At 35.4% G+C, this 19,278-nt stretch overlaps 1 protein-coding gene across 2 annotated transcripts; it reads left to right on the forward strand.

The window, feature by feature from the left end:
• The first annotated feature begins 373 nt into the window (after positions 1-373).
• On the forward strand, positions 374-19,020 carry parp6b (poly (ADP-ribose) polymerase family, member 6b). 2 transcript variants are annotated; one of them, XM_067379578.1, is made up of 23 exons: positions 374-583; positions 1,008-1,184; positions 1,433-1,510; positions 3,803-3,897; positions 4,122-4,182; positions 4,451-4,541; positions 4,619-4,685; positions 4,782-4,931; positions 8,349-8,487; positions 9,549-9,680; positions 9,833-9,928; positions 10,017-10,109; positions 10,841-10,966; positions 13,178-13,243; positions 13,503-13,570; positions 13,653-13,701; positions 13,790-13,902; positions 14,001-14,073; positions 14,172-14,241; positions 16,224-16,303; positions 16,551-16,614; positions 16,716-16,800; positions 18,924-19,020. In XM_067379578.1, exons 2-23 carry the CDS (start codon positions 1,140-1,142, stop codon positions 19,018-19,020), a joined length of 1,938 nt encoding a protein of 645 aa, XP_067235679.1. In that variant the 5' UTR covers positions 374-583; positions 1,008-1,139. The 2 variants fall into 2 exon arrangements, 1 of the variants encoding a protein (XP_067235679.1); XR_010893914.1 differs by lacking the exon at positions 18,924-19,020 and having other exon boundaries at positions 16,224-16,376; positions 16,716-16,745.
• The last annotated feature ends 258 nt before the right edge of the window (positions 19,021-19,278 follow it).

Below are 19,278 nucleotides of genomic sequence, written 5' to 3' on the forward strand. Positions count from 1 at the left end.
TAACATGCCATAAAAAACTGAATAGAATAAAACACAATAGAATAGAACAAATGAATAGAACAAAATAGAATGAATACAGAATAGAAAACAACTCAACACAACAGATCCACCCTTTTGTTAAATGAATAACACACACACGTGTGTGTATAACACAGCATGCATTAAAATATCAGGTCATGGGCACGCAGGGGGTTGCATTTGATCTTCTGTTCCATGATCTACCAGGCATGTCTTTTCTGCTCACCCCCTCCCCTCCTGCTACTAGCACACTGGCTGTCAGCTGCCGGTCTCATGACCTGGACGGCACACACTGAGCATGCCCGAGCTGTCGTGTGTTGTCAGGGAGAAAGCAGACAGCGGAGACAGCGAGAAAAGCAAGCCATGAGAGGAGCCAGATGAGAGACAGTGACGCTAGACAATAGGGGTACACATTTCTAATTAAGACTCTTTGTGTCAGCCGACTCACTTTATATATATATATATATATATATATACATGCTTCCTGGTGTAGAGCATTTTGGGATGTTTCGTTAAGGTTATGCCATACACACCTTGTTTAAAGCATCTGCCTCGTCTTCAAGAGGTAAGACTGGAATTTTCTTTTACAGTGAAGAACTACTGTGAATGTAATATAGCTAGTTTAATATTTTATGGATTCTTGTGCTCATATTATGTTTTATTCATTCAGAGTTTTGTTCATTTATTGTTTAAAGAAAACATCCGAACATCCAACAGGTGTACAGGTTAATTAACAAAGACAAATGACACCTGTAAAGAACAAAAACAATGGATTCACACAGTGTTCACATTTAAATCAGATTATCAATTTTATAAAATAAAATATAAATTACTGTAATTAAAATCAATAAATTTAATTTGTATTTGTATAAATATGTATCATTTTAAGTACATTTTATGTGTTTGTGTGCCATGTCAATATGCGGTGACACAAATGAACTCTAAATGGATGTTTAATGAATTGCCACTCTTGAATTGTGTTGTCACAGATTGCCATGGAGATGACTTTGCTAATGGATCCCAGAAAATGAACACAGCCCTTCAGTCGGCTTTGTTCAACCTGCGTTGACTTCCCAAACAAATCCCAGCCTAGCCAAACCACACTTAGCTGGAATGGATGAATGTGGCAGAGGAAACTCACTAAAGCAGCATCTATGAACAGCATGGTAGGGAAATCACACATGCTAACCATTATCTAATGCACTGCAAGTAAATAACATGCCTTGACGGGCAGTATAACCAGACCAAGCTGATGATCTAAGATGTAGGCTGCCCTACTGACACACTCACCTTGTTGAGTAGATTACAGACTGACTGATAAGGGATATTCAGTGTCTAATGAATGGGGGATGGGTAATGAATTGGTGCATCACAGGGGAAATTAGCTGTGATTGACCCGTGATAACTTTTTCAGAGCATCGGTGAGCAATTCTGGAGCGATGTGGACTCAGATGGTGACAGCGATTGTGAAGATTTCTTCTACGCTGCCCAGGTTAGCATATTACCAAACAGTCTACTAGAACACATGCTAAACCTGAAGCTAATTTGCTAAATTAGCAAACAAAGCTAATTTTGTTCATTTATTTATGTATTTTATCTATAATTTGTTGATGTTGTTCTACGTCTACATACTCCAGTGGCTGAATGTAGAGTACATTGGGGTTACCAAAGTGTATCGTGGGGTTTTCAGGGGATTAGTGTAGGTTTAAATGCGGCTCCCTAGTATGAGGAGCAGCAGATGGCTTGAGTTTTTCAGATTACCTGATCTTGCTTCAGATTTCTTGCCAAAACGAAGAGTGTCTATCGTCTCTTAATGAATAACAAATCATTCAGGACATTATTTTCGATTAGTTGAGCTAAAACGGTAAAATTACTATTGGTTTCAGTTTGTATTATAACTACTATTTGTCAAGCTAAACCATTAAAGGGTTAGTTCACCCAAAAATGAAGACTCACCCTCATGCCGTTCCAAACCCGTAAGACCTCCGTTCATCTTCGGAACACAGTTTAAGGTATTTTAGATTTAGTCCGAGAGCTTTCTGTCCCTCCATTGAAAATGTTTGTATGGTATACTGTCCATGTCCAGAAAGGTAATAAAAACATTATCAAAGTAGTTCATGTGACATCAGTGGGTTAGTTAGAATTTGTTGAAGCATTGAAAATACATTTTGGTCCAAAAATAACAAAAACTACAACTTTATTCAGCATTGTCTTCTCTTCCGGAATCCTTTCCATTGAATTGATTCCATTGAATTGATTCCATTGAATTGATTCCATTGAATCCTTTCATCTGTCGGCGTTGGTAATGCACTTTTACGTCGCCGTGGTTGTTTTTGGCGATTAGGACATCCGCAACATTTTGAAGCATGGAAAATACATTTTGGTCCAAAAATAACAAAATCTATGACTTTATTCAGCATTGTATTCTCTTCAGGGTTTGTTGTCTATTCGCGTTCACGACTCCGCTTCTTCTTCTTCTTTCCTGTTTTACGACGGTTGTATTTTTATTGTAAAATGTATTTTCGATGCTTCAACAAATTCTAACTAACCCACTGATGTCACATGAACTACTTTGATGATGTTTTTATTACCTTTCTGGACATGGACAGTATACCATACATACATTTTCAATGGAGGGACAGAAAGCTCTCGGACTAAATCTAAAATATCTTAAACTGTGTTCCGAAGATGAACGAAGGTCTTACGGGATTGGAACGACATGAGGGTGAGTCAATTACATAATTTTCATTTTTGGGTGAGCTAACCCTTTAAACACCATTTTGATATTACAAATGAAAGGATGTTTTCCCTGTCAAATCTGGCAGTACACACTCTGATAAAAACCAATCTAATAATTCATTATCATCAGTGGACATAATTACACAGAGCCTGGACAGTATCTGTTATCCAAGAATTGGCTCTACAAGTGGACAGGGAGCATAGCTGACAATTTCACCATTTTGACTCAATAATAATTTCAATGGCAGGCCTTGTTTAGCCAAACATGTGCTATTTTCTTGATCAGTTTAGCCTCATTTGAACATATATTTGAAGTGAAATGATAAAAATATTGCAAACCAACCAAGGTTGCCAGGTCTATGCAACAAAAGTAGCCCAATGGCCAGTCAAAAATAGCCCAATGTGATTTTCTCCATCGGGTGGCTGAATTCTCCACTGAATTTGTACGTCTGAGTGTAGTTTTGGGGGTGTTGGAATGACAAAATCGTATGTACGGGGGTGGAAATCAATGCACGGAAAAAGCTTTTACCCACAACAACAACTTAAAAGTATCCCAATTCCATGGGAAAATCGTGGACTTGGCAACACTGAAATCAACCCAGAATAGCTGATAGATACTCCTTGACTAATAATATGTTCAAAATGTCCACCACAGAAAAAAATAACACCATATGGGTCACATTGTGTTGTGAAACACCATTTTTTTATAGTTACAGTTACAACTAAAACCGTAAAAAAAAAAAAAAAACATTTTCAATATCTGAAATAAAATAAAACATAAACTGAATTAATGTTGACTCTAACATTTTTCTTTTATCATTTTAAACTCAAGACCCACTCGCATCAAAAATGAACACTGCAGGCATCAAGGCAATTTTTAAGCAAACTAAAAGATAGGATGCATACATTATAATATGCTTTCCCTTAGTGAGTAAAATGCCATTTCTGAAGAAAAATATTTTATCATTATCATCAATAGACATTTAATGTACCCTTGTACATTGTACAGTAGATGACTCTTATGCTAAAGCAAGTTTCTTTGCAGTGTCATTATGCCACTGACCTGAGTCGACACCCGCAGCTGGACATCGATGTTGGTGCCGTGAAGGACATCTATTCTGAAAGTGCCGTTTCTGTCAGGTACATTTTGACCCATGAAGCTTCTACAAGTCCCATGAAATGCTAACATGGAAATAAAAGGACATCAATGAGCTTGTATATGAGAATCATGTAATTTCTACTGCATTTGAGGTCATTTATGATTATTTTATTATATGATGAATTACCTTCTTTGGGAAGCCTCTGTCCAGAGATGTTCACCATCAGTGTAACTGTGGAGTTTTTACCTGCTCTCTATATTTCAGGGAGTATGAGACCATTGACGATGTGGATATTGACCTGCACATTAACGTCAGCTTCCTGGATGTAAGAGCTTTTGGAATTTACTTTTAATAATTTCCATATTTAACAAATTCCAAATCAGGGCTATTATAGTTAACTTAAACTAAAACTAAAAGCATAAAAAATACTTTTGTTACTTTAAATAAAATAAGCATTAACTGAAATAAAATAAAATGACAAAATCACAACAAAACTACTAAAAGTTTAACTCAAAATGAAAACGGAAAATATGAAAATAAATAAATTCAAAATTCAAAAATATCAGTACTAAAGTAATGTTTGCATTCTGCAGGAGGAGGTGGCGTCAGCATGGAAGGTCAGTAGAACAGAGCCAATCATTTTACGCCTTCGTTTCTCCCTCTCCCAGTATCTGGATGGACCAGGTAAGTAACTAATTTAGTTAGCGAAGACAGGAAATGACTCCACCTAAATCCACTGACAGCATCTCCACCTCTTTCAGAACCCACAGTGGAGGTGTTCCAGCCAACTTGTAAAGATGGTTTCTGCCTTGGGGTGCAGCTTAAAAGGTGAGCAGTCTTTCTATTAATTTTTTTTTTCCAAACTGACATACTGCATATGCCCCTGTAATGATTACACCAACTAATATTGATGTCTTCTCCCAGAATTCTCAGCACATTTGTATCTAATCAATGGAAACATCTCAGCAATGAGTTCCTGAATGCACAACAGAGGAAGAGACACAGCTGGTTTAAGGCTGGAGGAACCATCAAGAAGTTCAGAGCTGGACTCAGCATCTTCTCACCAATAACCAAGTAAGTTCCAATACAATCTAGAGCAGTGGTTCTCATCTGGGTTGGGGGGGTGGGGGGGCACTGCAGCTAACTGGGGAGGGGAGGATGGGGGGTTGGGCCTCAGTAATCCTCCAGAAGGGCCATGAGATAATGTAAAATTAATTTAAAGGGGACCTTTGATGCCCCTTTTACAAGATGTAAGTCTCTGGTGTCCCCAGAATGTGTTCAGCTCTACATACTACTGATCATTTATTATAGCTTGTCAAATTTGCCTCTATTTGGGTGGGAGCAAAAACTGTTTTTGTGTGTGTCTCTTTAAATGCAAATGAGCTGCTGCTCCCAGCCCCCTTTCTAGAAGAGGGCGGAGCTTTAACAGCTCGAGCTTCAGTTGCTCAACAACAACAAAGCTGGAGAATCTCACGCAGCCAAATTGACGATTGTCAGCAACAGTGTTCAGCCTTACATTGTTCAAATCGGAGTCGGACACTGATGGAGTCTCAGGAAGAAGTTACAACTTTTAGAATGCAACTGGATGTTTCTGAACAGTTAGTGGATACATTTATGTAGTTGCTGTGGAGTTGATTCAACTCTTCGACTAGCATGTGCCGTCATGTTAATCTATTGTGCAAATCCAGCATTGAATTGATCCTCGTTTGCGAAGCACTCCGGCGTAAAATAACGGCATGACAACAACACTCTACTACAACAACTCTTCCTCTTCTCTCAAGCAGCCCAACATGGCCTCGCCCCCTTTGTTGTGTGTTCTAAAGGGCAGGGTTTATGTAAATTTTAGGCTTAGTGATGTCACTAACCCGGGTAGAAGATCGTTGTAGTCTCGACCAGCTGTTTGTTTTAGTCCTTAAAAAGCTATTTCTGTAAAAGAAAATATCTCCCTTTGCGTTGAACTTTGAGCGTCGTAACTTTGCAGATGTTGTTTATGCTCAAACAGCAACATTACGCACTAACTAAAGTTAAAAAGTGAAATCATAATCAAGGACCCCTTTAAATATATTCCTATAATTTATTAATTTCATTATTAATGTGTAAAATTAATAATTAACAAAGCACGACATCTCTTGTATTCTGTGATTGATTGTTTCAGAGCAGCCCAAGCCAGTTTTCACTGCTCTGTGTGAAATACTGACTGAACGACGGCTCAAAACAACTGCTGTACGCAAACTACATCTTTCGGTTGGACAGAGCAAACCAGTGTTGCGCTAGTAAAGTTTTGATGGATGACGAATGTGATACATTTCAATTGATTTGCATAGTTGTCAAAATGAATGTCCTGCAAGTGTTTTATAATGCTCACTGAAGAAGTGGCACTATTTAAAACAGAACTAAAAACACTAGAAGAACGGACAACTAAACAAAGGAAATCAAGGACTTAATAAACAGAGGTAAACGAGGGGAAAAAATGACAGGTGAAGGTGTCCTAGATTCAAAAATTGAATTTACCTCGGCATAGTTAAATAACAAGAGTTCAGTTCCGTTGCTATTTTCATTTTTAAACACTTGCAGTCTGTATAATTCATAAACACAACTTCATTCTTTATAAATCTCTCCAACAGTGTAGCATTAGCCGTTAGCCACGGAGCACTATCAAACTCATTCAGAATCAAATGTAAACATCCAAATAAATACTTTACTTACGTGATTAGACATGCTGCATGACGAACACTTTGTAAAGATCCATTTTGAGGGTTATATTAGCTGTGTGAAATTTTTTTTATGTTTTTTAAGGCAAGCGCAAGCTCTTGGGGCGTGGAGCACTAGATTTAAAGGGGCCGCGTACCCTGAATCGGCTCATTTCGAATTATACCCCAAAATAGCCAGTTAAAAAAATGAATTAAAAAAAATCTATAGGGTATTTTGAGCTGAAACTTCACAGAAACATTCAGGGGACACCTTAGACTTATATTACATCTTTTAAAAAAAAAAGTTCTAGGGCACCTTTAATTAGTGATTAATTGGCATTCACAAGGAATATAGGCAAACGTACAATGATAGGGAACAGACACAGAACCAAACCAAAACACAAAGAAACTAAGCATAACTGTGACAGTACATGCGGGCATCAGACACTCCCAATACAAACACTCGCTCTGACAGAGGAACTGTTCACTGATGACGTCAACCCACCTTCAGATCAATGTGTCATTTTTATTTTTCATTTGTTTGTTTTTTTCTGTGTATATTATTTCTAAATGGATCGATATATTGGTCTTAAAGGAACACGCCACTTTTTTTGAAAATAGGCTAATTTTCCAACTCCCCTAGAGTTAAACAGTTGAGTTTTACCGTTTTCTAATCCATTCAGCCGATCTCCGGTTCTGGCGGTACCACTGTTAGCATAGCTTAGCATAGTTCATTGAATCTGATTAGACCATAAGCATCGCGCTTAAAAATGACCAAAGAGTTTTGATATTTTTCCTATTTAATACTTGACTCTTCTGTAGTTAAATCGTGTACTAAGACCGACGGAAAATAAAAAGGCTGATATGGCTAGGAACTATACTCTCACTCAGGCGTAATAATCAAGGAACTTTGCTGCCGTTCCATGGCTGCAGCAGTGCAATGATATTACGCAGCGCCCGTGAGCCCCTGCTTACACAGGGAGTGTGCCTTGCAACCATGGAGACGTTTGTGAGAGACGCTGCGTAATATCATTACACTGCTGCAGCCATGATACGGCAGCAAAGTTCCTTGATTATTACGCCTGAATGAGAGTATAGTTCCTAGCCATATCGGCCTAGAAAATCACAACTTTTCATTTTCTGTCGGTCTTAGTACACGATTTAACTACAGAAGAGTCAAGTTTTAAATAGGAAAAATATCAAAACTCTTTGGTCATTTTTAAACGCGATGCTAACGGTCTAATCAGATTCAATGAACTATGCTAAGCTATGCTAAAAGTGGTACCGCCAGAACCGGAGATCGGCTGAATGGATTCGAAAACGGTAAAAATGAAATGTTTAACTCTAGGGGAGTTGGAAAATGAGCCTATTTTCAAAAAAAGTGGAGTGTTCCTTTAAATGCAGTCAGGTCAAAGTGGCTGGTTTGGTCCTGTTTGGTATTTTAAGTTGTAAAGAATGTCTGCAGTGAATAATTCAGTAGCTTTGAATCTGTCGTATATATTGTTTAAAAATGTATAATAATCTTTTAAGAAGTTATAAAGTATAGCTTTAATTTACAAAGTAGGTTTGCAAAAAGAATACTGAAGGTTTATATCTCTTTATCTTGAATTTGTTTTGTTTAAAAAAAAACATACAGGAGAAAAGTAATAACACTAGCATCTTAGGGGGGTCTTTCAGTATTGATTTGGAGAAGAAGGGGGAGTAAAAAAGGTTGAGATCCACTGATCTAGAGAATAAATGTGCCAAATATGCTAATAGTAATATTAACAATTTAATATAATAACAGCTATTTTTCCCCCAGGTGCTCCAGTGTTCCTCTTATTCAGGGCCCTGGGGTGAAGGCAAGACCAGCAGGACAGGAGTTGAGAGTGACCCGCTTGATGAGCCGCTCCATGTCCTGCACCAAAGGAGAACTGAACACCTCCAGCCCAACCGGACAAGTGCGTTTAAACATGCCTATATATAATAATGTGATCTACAGTATATCATGACTCACCAAGGCTACATTTATATGATTAAAAATACAGTTAAACATTAGTATTGTGAAATATTATTACAATTGTAAATAACTATTTTATTACAATATATATTAAATATATTGTTATTTATTCCTGTGATGCAAAGCTGAATTTTCAGCATCGTTACTCCAGTCTTCAGTGTCACATGATCCTTCAGAAATCATTCTAATATGCTGATTTGCTGCTCAAGAAACATTTATGATTATTTTCAATGTTGAAAACAGTTGTGTACTTTTTTTTTCAGGATTCCTTGATGAATAGAAAGTTCAAAAGAACAGCATTTATCTGAAATACAAAGCTTCTGTAGCATTATACACTACCGTTCAAAAGTTTGGGGTCAGTAAGAATTTTTATTTTTATTTTTTTGAAAAGAAATTAAAGAAATGAATACTTTTATTCAGCAAGGATGCATTAAATCAATCAAAAGTGGCAGTAAAGACATTTATAATGTTACAAAAGATTAGATTTCAGATAAACACTGTTCTTTTGAACTTTCTATTCATCAAATAATCTTGAAAATAAATATTGTACACAAATATTTTGTACAATTGTACACATTAAATGTTTCTTGAGCAGCAGATCAGCATATTAGAATGATTTCTGAAGGATCATGTGACACTGAAGACTGGAGTAATGATGCTGAAAATTCAGCTTTGCATCACAGGAATAAATTACTTTGTGAAATATATTTAAATAGAAAACAGTTATTTTAAATTGTAATAATATTTCACAATATTACTGTTTTTACTGTATTTTTAATTAAATAAATGTAGCTTTGGTGAGCAGACGAAACTTCTTTTAAAAACATTAAAAATCTTAGTGGTTCCAAACTTTTGGACTGTACTGTATATATATATATATATATATATATATATATATATATATATATATATATATATATATATATATATATATATATATATATATAAATAAATCTATATAACAATTTATGTCAAATGATTGATGCAATGCTTTTTTAACAGACTGTGGCCGTCCCAGGCTCAAGATCCACAGTGCACATCACCACCAGGCAACTCATTCAGCTCTTCTTCTCCTCACAAGCGCTCATCCACTGCAAGAGCATCCCAACTCTGGAGTACGGCTTCCTCGTGCAGGTAAACCTCAACATAATTAAATGTATTAAATGTACATATTTGCATAATAAATAGCAATTGGTCTTCTTTCTTGCTGTTTTATTCTTAAATCTATTTAACTTCCATGTTCCACAACTATTCTGATTATCCAACTATCCTTTTTTGTCCTCTAGGTTATGAAGTACTCAGAGCAGAGGATCCCAACTCTGAACGATTATTGTGTGGTCTGTGATGAACAGCATGTCTTTCAGAATGGCTCCATGCTCAAGGTACAACACATACTTGGAAATGTCCATTAAAATACACCGGCACATCCATACCACTATCATCACAGTCTCTTTTCTCTGTGTCGTTCAGCCTGCTGTTTGTACGAGGGAACTGTGTGTGTTCTCCTTCAACACTCTGGGAGTCATGTCAGGAGCTGCAGAAGATGTAGCCACAGGAGCTGAGGTATCACACACACTTAACTTTTAGCTAAATCAGGATATACCAAAGACTTCAATTGTTGTTATGTAAGAGAATTGTGTATAATATTTATATACACTACCGGTCAAAGGTTTGGTATAATTAAGATTTGTTGATGAAAGAAGTCTCTTCTGCTCACCAAGGCTATTTATTTGATCAAAAATACAGGAAAAAAGTAATATTGTGAAATATTATTACAATTTCAAATGACTTTTTTCTATTTAAATATATATTTTAAAATGTAATTTATTCCTGTGATGGCAAAGCTGAATTTTCAGCATCATTACTCCAGTCTTCAGTGTCACATGATCCTTCAGAAATCATTATAATATGCTGATTTACTGCTCAAGAAACATTTATTATTATATCAATGTTAAAAAGAGTTGTGCTGCTTCATATTTTTGTGGAAACTGCGATATACTACCATTCAAATGTTTGGGTTAAGATTTCTTTTTTTAAAATAAGAATTTAATTATTTTATTCAGTACTACATTTATCAAAGGTGACAGTAAATACATTTATAATGTTACAAAAGATTTCAAATAAATGCTGTTCTTTTGAATTTATCGATTCATCAAAGAATCCTGAAAAGTGCATCATGATTTCCATTCAATACTGTCTTACTGTATTTTTTATCAAATAAAATGCAACCTTGGTGAGCATAAAACACTAAAAAAAATCTAAATTTTATATAAAGGTAATGTTTTTTTGTACAGGTAGTGGACCTGCTGGTGGCAATGTGTCGTGCTGCACTTGAATCTGCCCGTAAAAGCATTATCTTTGACCCTTACCCCTCTGTGGTTGACCCTCATGACCCCAAGTCTCTGGCCTTCAATCCGAAGGTATCTTCTTTACCAACGAAAATGAATAAAATGTTTCTGATTTCAAGGCAGGAACACACCAAGCCGATGGTCGGCCGTCGGGCAGTTTTTATTCGTCGGCCAACTAAGTTCTCTCTTCCGCACCGTCGGCTGAAGTTGGTCCTCGTAGGCTTTTTTTGAGATGTTGAATTGGCGTCGGAGCTCGTCGGTCCGTCGGGCCATCTGATCATTCTAATTGGCCATTCAGCTACTATCACCTGCTGGTGATTTGAGAGAGAAAGAAAAACATGTGTATTTTATGCTGCGTTCACACCAGACGCGACTTGCGCGAATAAATCGCGCTATTTGCGCGTAGTTGGACGTTTGAACATTTTAAGTTTACTTGCTTCATTCGCGCGTGAAAATCCCTTCACATCACAACAGACACGAATTCGCGTCATGAGAGGGGCTCTCCCGCTCCTTTATGTGTCCCAGACTCTCCCACTGCTTCTGCACACTTCCTCTGAATAAACACAACTTGTCAGTGGGGAAATAAATTGTAAATTACAGCGAATAAGCTCAATTGGTCGTCTTTAGTTGGCTTGTAGTTTTAATATGTATATATATAGCTCAAATTGAGTAAAGACCGTTTTTACAACTTATCAGATTGTCCAACCTCCTCACTCACTTTCTTTCAAACTCGATCCTTTTTATTTCTGTTTCTATAAATGTATGAAATGTACAGCGACGATGATTTTGTCCTCCATTGTTGTTTCAAATTTCTGTCTCAGCTCGCTACGTCACGTCACTACTAGAGCAAGCTCCTGATTGGTTAATGCGGCGCGGAAATTCGCCAAAGTTCAGATTTTTCAACTTGCGCGAATCACGTGTTAAGCGCGTCAAACGCCCGAATCGCTCAATTCGCGCCGCGTCATTCGTGCCGCAGGATGTCAATTCACGTCTTTGCATTGACTTAACATGTAAATCACTCGCGCTTATCGCTTCATTCGCGTCCGGTGTGAACGCACCATCAGGGTTGTCAAGGTTAGTGTGTTAACCTTAATATGGTAATTATATATGAAATATATAGATATTAAATATATGTTTAATACTATAATTTTCATTTTCTAAAAACTGGTCAGATATTATTGGTCAGTTTAATTACCATAAATATAAATTATTTATAATAATATTTTTTATTATTATTCTTTGAATGAATAAATGAATTAGTTTAATAAATATATATATATATATATATATATATATATATATATATATATATATATATATATATATATATATATATATATATATATATATATATATATTTTTTTTTTTTTTTTTTTTTTTTACTTTTTCTAAACACTGGTCAGAGTTTGAGAATAATCACAATAAATATAAATTATTTATAATATATTAGAATAAAAAAATGGACATATATATATATATAAATAAAATAAAATAAAAATGTTGAGAATAAACTTGATAAATTGAGAAAAAGTCGTTAAATTACAAGGAAAAACTCGTTAAATTTAGAGAAAAATGTCGAGATAAAATGTTGAGAATAAAGTAATTAAATAATGAGAAAAAAGTTGTGAAATTTCAAGAAAAAAGTTGAGATCAAATGTTGAGAATAAACTTGTTAAATTACAAGAAAAAAGTTGTTAAATTACGAGAACAAATTTGTTAAATTACGAGAAAAAAGTCGTTAAATTATGAGAAAAATGTTGAGAATAAAGTAATTAAATTACGAGAAAAATGTCGAGAATAAAGTAATTAAATTACGAGAAAAAAGTCGAGATAAAATGTTGAGAATAAACGATGTCAGGAACACACCAAGCCGACGGTCGGCCGTCGGGCAACTAAGTTTTCTCAGTTCTCTAACGCACCGTCGGCTGAAGTTGGTCCTCGTAGGCTTTTTTTGAGATGTTGAATCGGCGTCGGAGTTCGTCAGTCTGTCGGGCCATCTGATCATTCTGATTGGCCATTCAGCTACTGCCACCTGCTGGTACGGAAAGGCATTTTGTCTTACGCAGACGCAGAACGGACGCGCTACTTGGCCATCGGCTTTCGAGCATCGGTTTGGTGTGTCATGGCAAATTTAAAGCCAGACACTGCCGACGTGAGCCAACCCTGCAGTCTGCTTTCGTCGCCACTAGTTCGTCGGCGTCGGCTTGGTGTGTTAACTTCCTGCCTTAAGATTTTTTCAATTTTGTGTTTAGAATGACTCTGTGATCTTCTTTCCGCTTACAGAAAAGAAGTTATGAGCGGCTGCAGAGAGCATTAGACAGCATCACATCGATCCGAGAAATAACACAAGTGAGTCATTTGTAAAATAGCCTCACAATTTATAGTTGGTAACACTATTTGAGATATGCAATTTTACATCAGCCGTGTCTTGACATTATTCTAACCAAGTTTGAAGTGCTTCTGGTAAATATAAGAAGACAATTTCAAAGCCTGTTGTTAGTGATACACTTCCTGCTGCCAGTTGGTGGCGCTTTGATAGCTACATCAATGTTCACATTTTATAGACCGTCTATAGGGAATGAGTGACACCTAAACTCATATTTTATAGGGTCCTTATGTTGAAATAAAGAAACAGATGGACAAAATGGACCCCCTTGCACATCCTCTGCTGCAGTGGTGAGTGAAGCTGTTTCCTTTAATGGAATTCTCAGACATTTTCCTGTCATTGTAATGAGCCATAATCTTCTTTTCTTCTCAGGATTATATCCAGCAACAGGTCTCACATTGTCAAGCTGCCCTCCAGCAGGGTAAGGGCGTTTGATCTCATTTTCTCTCAAATAACGGTGTGACTAAACCCTTTATTTCCTCTGTCTCACTCCATTTTTGTGCTTACAGCAACTGAAGTTCATGCACACCTCCCATCAGTTCCTGCTCCTCAGCAGTCCTCCTGCCAAAGAGGCCCGCTTCCGCACCGCCAGAAAACTCCACGGCAGCACATTTGCTTTTCAGTGAGCTTCAGTTTAAGATCATATCATGATCACTAACATAAACCAGCCTGGAGCAGAATGAACATTTTCGTGACTAATCACTGGTTCTCTATCTTCAGTGGTTCTCATATTGAAAACTGGCACTCCATTCTACGAAATGGACTAGTAAATGCCTCCTACACGAAACTGCAGGTACCACGGTTACTTCTAATGTAGTGTGTTACCCACAGATTTCCTACTTAGCATATTGGACCTTGGCCGATATTTCTTCTTGTTCTCTTTGACACAAGCTGCATGGGGCGGCCTATGGAAAGGGCATCTACCTCAGCCCTATCTCCAGCATCTCATTTGGATACTCAGGTCAGAGATATTCTGGGCATATTTTGACAATTTGGGACAGGGACCATGGTAATACCATGTTTTTCTAGACATGTACCATGATAATGTCATTTAGGTCTTCAGGGGTTTTCATACTAGTGTCCAGGGACTTCTCAGGGCTGCAAGGGGGTGCACAGAAAATTTGAGAGAGAGAGAACAACATATTGAAGTGTATTTTAGGGTTGTCAAGGTTAGGGTGTTAACCTTAATATAGTAATTATATATTAAATATATGTTTAATGCTATAATTTTCATTTTCTAAAAACTGGTTAGATATTATTGGTCAGTTTAATTACCATAAATATAAATTATTTATAATAATATTTTGTATTATTATTCTTTGAATGAATGAATTAATTATTTTTTTTACTTTTTCTAAAACACTGGTTAGATTTTGAGAATAATCACAATAAATATAAATTATTTATAATATATTAGAATAAAAAAAAAATATATATATATTATATATATATATATATATATATATATATATATATATATATATATATATAAACAATAAAAAAAATACATTATGAGATGAATAAAATAAATATTTATATAATATATATATTACGGAAGAGGATTAGGACCAAGCAATAATAAAAAAATAAAACCATCTCGAGATTAAAGTTGTTAAATTTAGAGAAAAAAGTCGGAAAAAAAAAAAGTCGAAATAAAATGTTGAGAATAAACTCATTAAATTACGAGAAAAAAATCATTAAATTTCAGGAAAAAAGTCAAGATAAAATGTTGAGAATAAACTCGTTAAATTACGAGAAAAAACGTGTTAAATTTCAAGAAAAAAGTCAAGATAAAATGTTGAGAATAAAGTCAATAAATTACTAGAAAAGTCATTAAATTACGAGAACAAATTCGTTAAATTATGAGAAAAATGTCGTTAAATATCGAGAAAAAAGTTGAGATAAAATGTTGAGAGTAAACTCATTAAATTATGAGAAAAAAGCCATTAAATTATGAGAATAAAGTCATTAAATTACGAGAAAAAAGTCGTTAAATTACGAGAACAAATTCGTTAAATTATGAGAAAAATGTCGTTAAATATCGAGAAAAAAGTTGAGATAAAATGTTGAGAGTAAACTCATTAAATTATGAGAAAAAAGCCATTAAATTATGAGAATAAAGTCATTAAATTACGAGAAAAAAGTCGTTAAATTACGAGAACAAATTCGTTAAATTATGAGAAAAATGTCGTTAAATTTCGAGAAAAAAGTTGAGATAAAATGTTGAGAAAAAAGTCATTACATTATGAGAAAAAAAGTCATTAAATTACGAGAAATTTGTTAAATTATGAGAAAAATGTCGTTAAATTTCGGAAAAAAGTTGTTAAATTACGAGAAAAAAGTCGTTAAATTATGAGAACAAATTTGTAATTTAACGAATTTGTTCTCGTAATTTAACAACTTTTTTCTCATAATTTAATGAGTTTATTCTCAACATTTTATCTCGACTTTTTTCTCGAAATTTAACGAGTTTTTTCTCGAAATTTAACAACTTTAATCTCGAGATGGTTTTATTTTTTTATTATTTCTTGGCCTTAATCCTCTTCCATAATATATAGTTTACAATTAGTAATAATTATAAATAAATAATAAATTATAATAATTAATTTTCTTTTTTTTCTAAAAACAATTAAGAAAATAATTATGAATAATTTATATTTATTGTAGTGCTGTTAATCAAGATTAATCACATCCAAAATAAAAGTTTGTTTTTACATAATATATGTGCATATTTTTATTTTGGATGCAATTAATCGCGATTAATCATTTTACAGCACTAATTTATTGTGATTAAAGTAATACCATGATATGAGATATCCACGTACCATCGATACCACTGCCAGATTACGTTTTTTAAGGAAACTTTTCTGAAGCTGGGAGTATTTGAAATAATTTTTGATGTTTTACTGTAGTGTTAATTAACCGTGCTGTATTTGTGTGCAGGAATGGGAAAAGGACAGCACCACATGCCTACTAAAGAGGAATTAGTACAGCACTACAACAGGGTCAACACTGTCTTACAGGTATTAACTCTATCTGTGGAGATTGGACTGATACGGATGTATTACAGGTGCAATCTGTAGTTAATCGGACTAGGTGAGTCAAACCTGATTGGAAACAATATAATCAGAGTCATATTCAGAGTGTTATTGTATTTCTTCACTTCTGGGATTGCACTCACATGACTAGTTTGTCAGCTGCAAGAAAGACAAATACTTACCTTCTTGTATTGCATGTATCAGTGCTAAATAAGTCATTTTTCTTTTGCAGTGTCGACCCGTACAGTCAAGGTTTCTTCAGAGTCGGAATCTGAACTGTGTTGCTCTTTGTGAGGGTATGATGTTAATAATACCTGGAAATACAAATTATGCCATTCAAATCTTTGTAGAGATATTTTTTTTTAATTCTAAGTCCCTTATTAATTTTTTTCAACAGTAATAACTTCCAAAGATCTACAGAAACATGGAAATATTTGGGTTTGCCCGATTTCTGATCACGTCTGCACACGCTTCTTTTTTGTGTGAGTATCTTATCCAGATAACAGGGAACTTTCTTACAACTTTAGCTAACGTTGTGGCAAGGTTCTTTGAAAGTTATTAACAAACGTTCATCCAGTAACATTAAAGCCGACATGAAATGTTTAGTTGGACATTATTTAAAGTCCCCCTGAAATCAAAATGTAAGTTTTTTAGCTTTTAGTATGAATATGTTAGTCTCAATATTATGAATAAGCTGGTGTGCTCCAAAACAATGACTAAATTTGCATTTAGGAGATATAAGCATTCAAAACTTAGTCTAAAATGGATCATGGATTTTCATGACATCACTTCGCACTTCAACTTCTCATCAAATCTTCTGTCCAATCAAATGCTCTCTAGAATCTGAAGTCACGCCCCCTCCTACACCATGAAATCAGTCATTTGTTCACACATTTACTAGTTTCTACATGGTAAAGTGCACATAAAGTGCACTATATAGGGGATAGGGAACGATCCAGACAGTGTAAATATGCTTTCCATTGACGCGAATGAAGTCCGTTTTCGCTTTAGTATAACGTGAACTGGCGCAGCGCAAGCACAGTCTGCCCAGGGACACGAGATCACAGAGCAGATCATATCCGCGAGTCGGCTCAGACCATGAAAGGTATCGGACCCATTTAAATTCTACACAGAATTCTGTATTTTAAAGTGATATATAGGAGATGAGGAGGAGAAACGATTAGATATTAAAAGGAAACAGAGGTTTTACTGAGTTTAAAGTTGCAGTATTTAATAATTCTGTCCACTAGAGGTCGCTAGAGGCCTATTCAAAACAAAGGTGTAGCTTGATGACGCCAAGTTTGAGTGCGGAATCTTGGGACATGTGGTCTTCACCTCAACGAACGGTAGAAAACAATCGGGATAGGACTCGGGAAGAAATCATGTTCATGGATGCGATTATTAACGTTACTGTAGTATGAAGCAGAGCAGGACGAGTGTTGTGGGAGCTGAATGAGGACTCTGGAGCGATTGTGCAACACACGCCGCGAGCAGCGGGACTTTTATTATGACACAGTCGCCGGCGTTGCTTCCGCTTTTTCCGGTCATGAGTATGAGGTAACACAGCTCTGTTTATCATATTAGATACATTTGAGTGTGTTGAAAACGATGTTATAACGTTACTCTGTGCGTTTGCTCAGCGGCTGCTGTGAGACACTGTTACACACTGCAGTAAGATAGATCGGTTTTAGAATATCATATTAAATTCTGGATGGCTTGTGTTGATAAATGAAATGCAATTAATTTTAAAACATATTGTATGATGGAGAAAATGCTGTATTTTACTATAAATAAAGCTGCATCTGATTATGCTATGTTAACTACTTCACAAAATAGTGTTTTTCTCAGGCATGGTAAAGCATGGTACTCGCAAAAATTCAAGAAAATTATGTTTAAACAATTAGACTAAACGTGTTGAGCTATAACAATAATTAGTTTTCTGTCTATAAATATATCAAAACAGTTGTTCTCTTGTGTATTAAAACATGTAATATATTAAAGCATCTTTGGTGTTTTCATGGTTTCTACAAAATAAAACCGGAAACCGAGGGTAACGCGGGTATGACGCAATTGACAGGCGACTCCTCACACGTCCCGGAGCCTTGGTTAAAATTGCAATTTTCTCACGATTTACAAATAATTGGAAACATTTGGGATATTGTAAGTACTTAAGAAAATATATAACTGGCCTAGTGGTTTTTGGATATTTTAGTGCAAAAATATTACATATTGCACCTTTAAACAAAACGCTATTGGCTAGTTTAAAAAAGGGCGGGGCAGTTCGATATGTCCCTGTCTTCCTGTTCAGTTCCAAGACACTTCAGCGGGCCTTTAAATGTTCCTACTTGTTTCAGAACGTTCAGAGAACATTCAAAAGTAACAATCCCATAATGTTTGAAAAATGATAAAATGGAATGTTCCCTTAACGTTCGCATAACGAAGAAAAAACGTTTTTAAAGCATTTAAATATCTGGATGTTTTTAATTTTCAGAGAACATTAATTTATAACATTTTTATATATAATGGGGACATTAACAAAACATTCATAAAACATATTTTGTTAGCTGGGTCTACTACACTTTAGCAAGTTCTTGTCTTTCCTCAGGTACGAGGATGGTCAGGTAGGAGATGCTAACATAAACACACAGGACGTCCGGATACAGAAGGAGATTTTGCGGGTGATTGGAGGACAATCGACCTGACTGACCTGTTTCACCACTGTGACGCTTTGAGAAACAATACAAGGGAACATATGAACTGAAAATGGGAAAAAATTACCTCAAACTAGGTGTTTTTGATGAAGCTAACCTCCAGTCAAGTTTGTCTTTACACGGAAGGAAAGGAAACCCGTTTTGTAACTTTTTTGATAAACATTTTCTTGATTTATTTCTCATTTAGTCTCTATTTATGTCATGTTCGCGTTACATTTTTTCTACATAATGAGAAGTGCTGTTAATTAG

The sequence above is a fragment of the Chanodichthys erythropterus genome, chromosome 24, assembly GCF_024489055.1.
Source record: "Chanodichthys erythropterus isolate Z2021 chromosome 24, ASM2448905v1, whole genome shotgun sequence".
In the NCBI taxonomy this organism is placed as follows: domain Eukaryota; kingdom Metazoa; phylum Chordata; class Actinopteri; order Cypriniformes; family Xenocyprididae; genus Chanodichthys; species Chanodichthys erythropterus.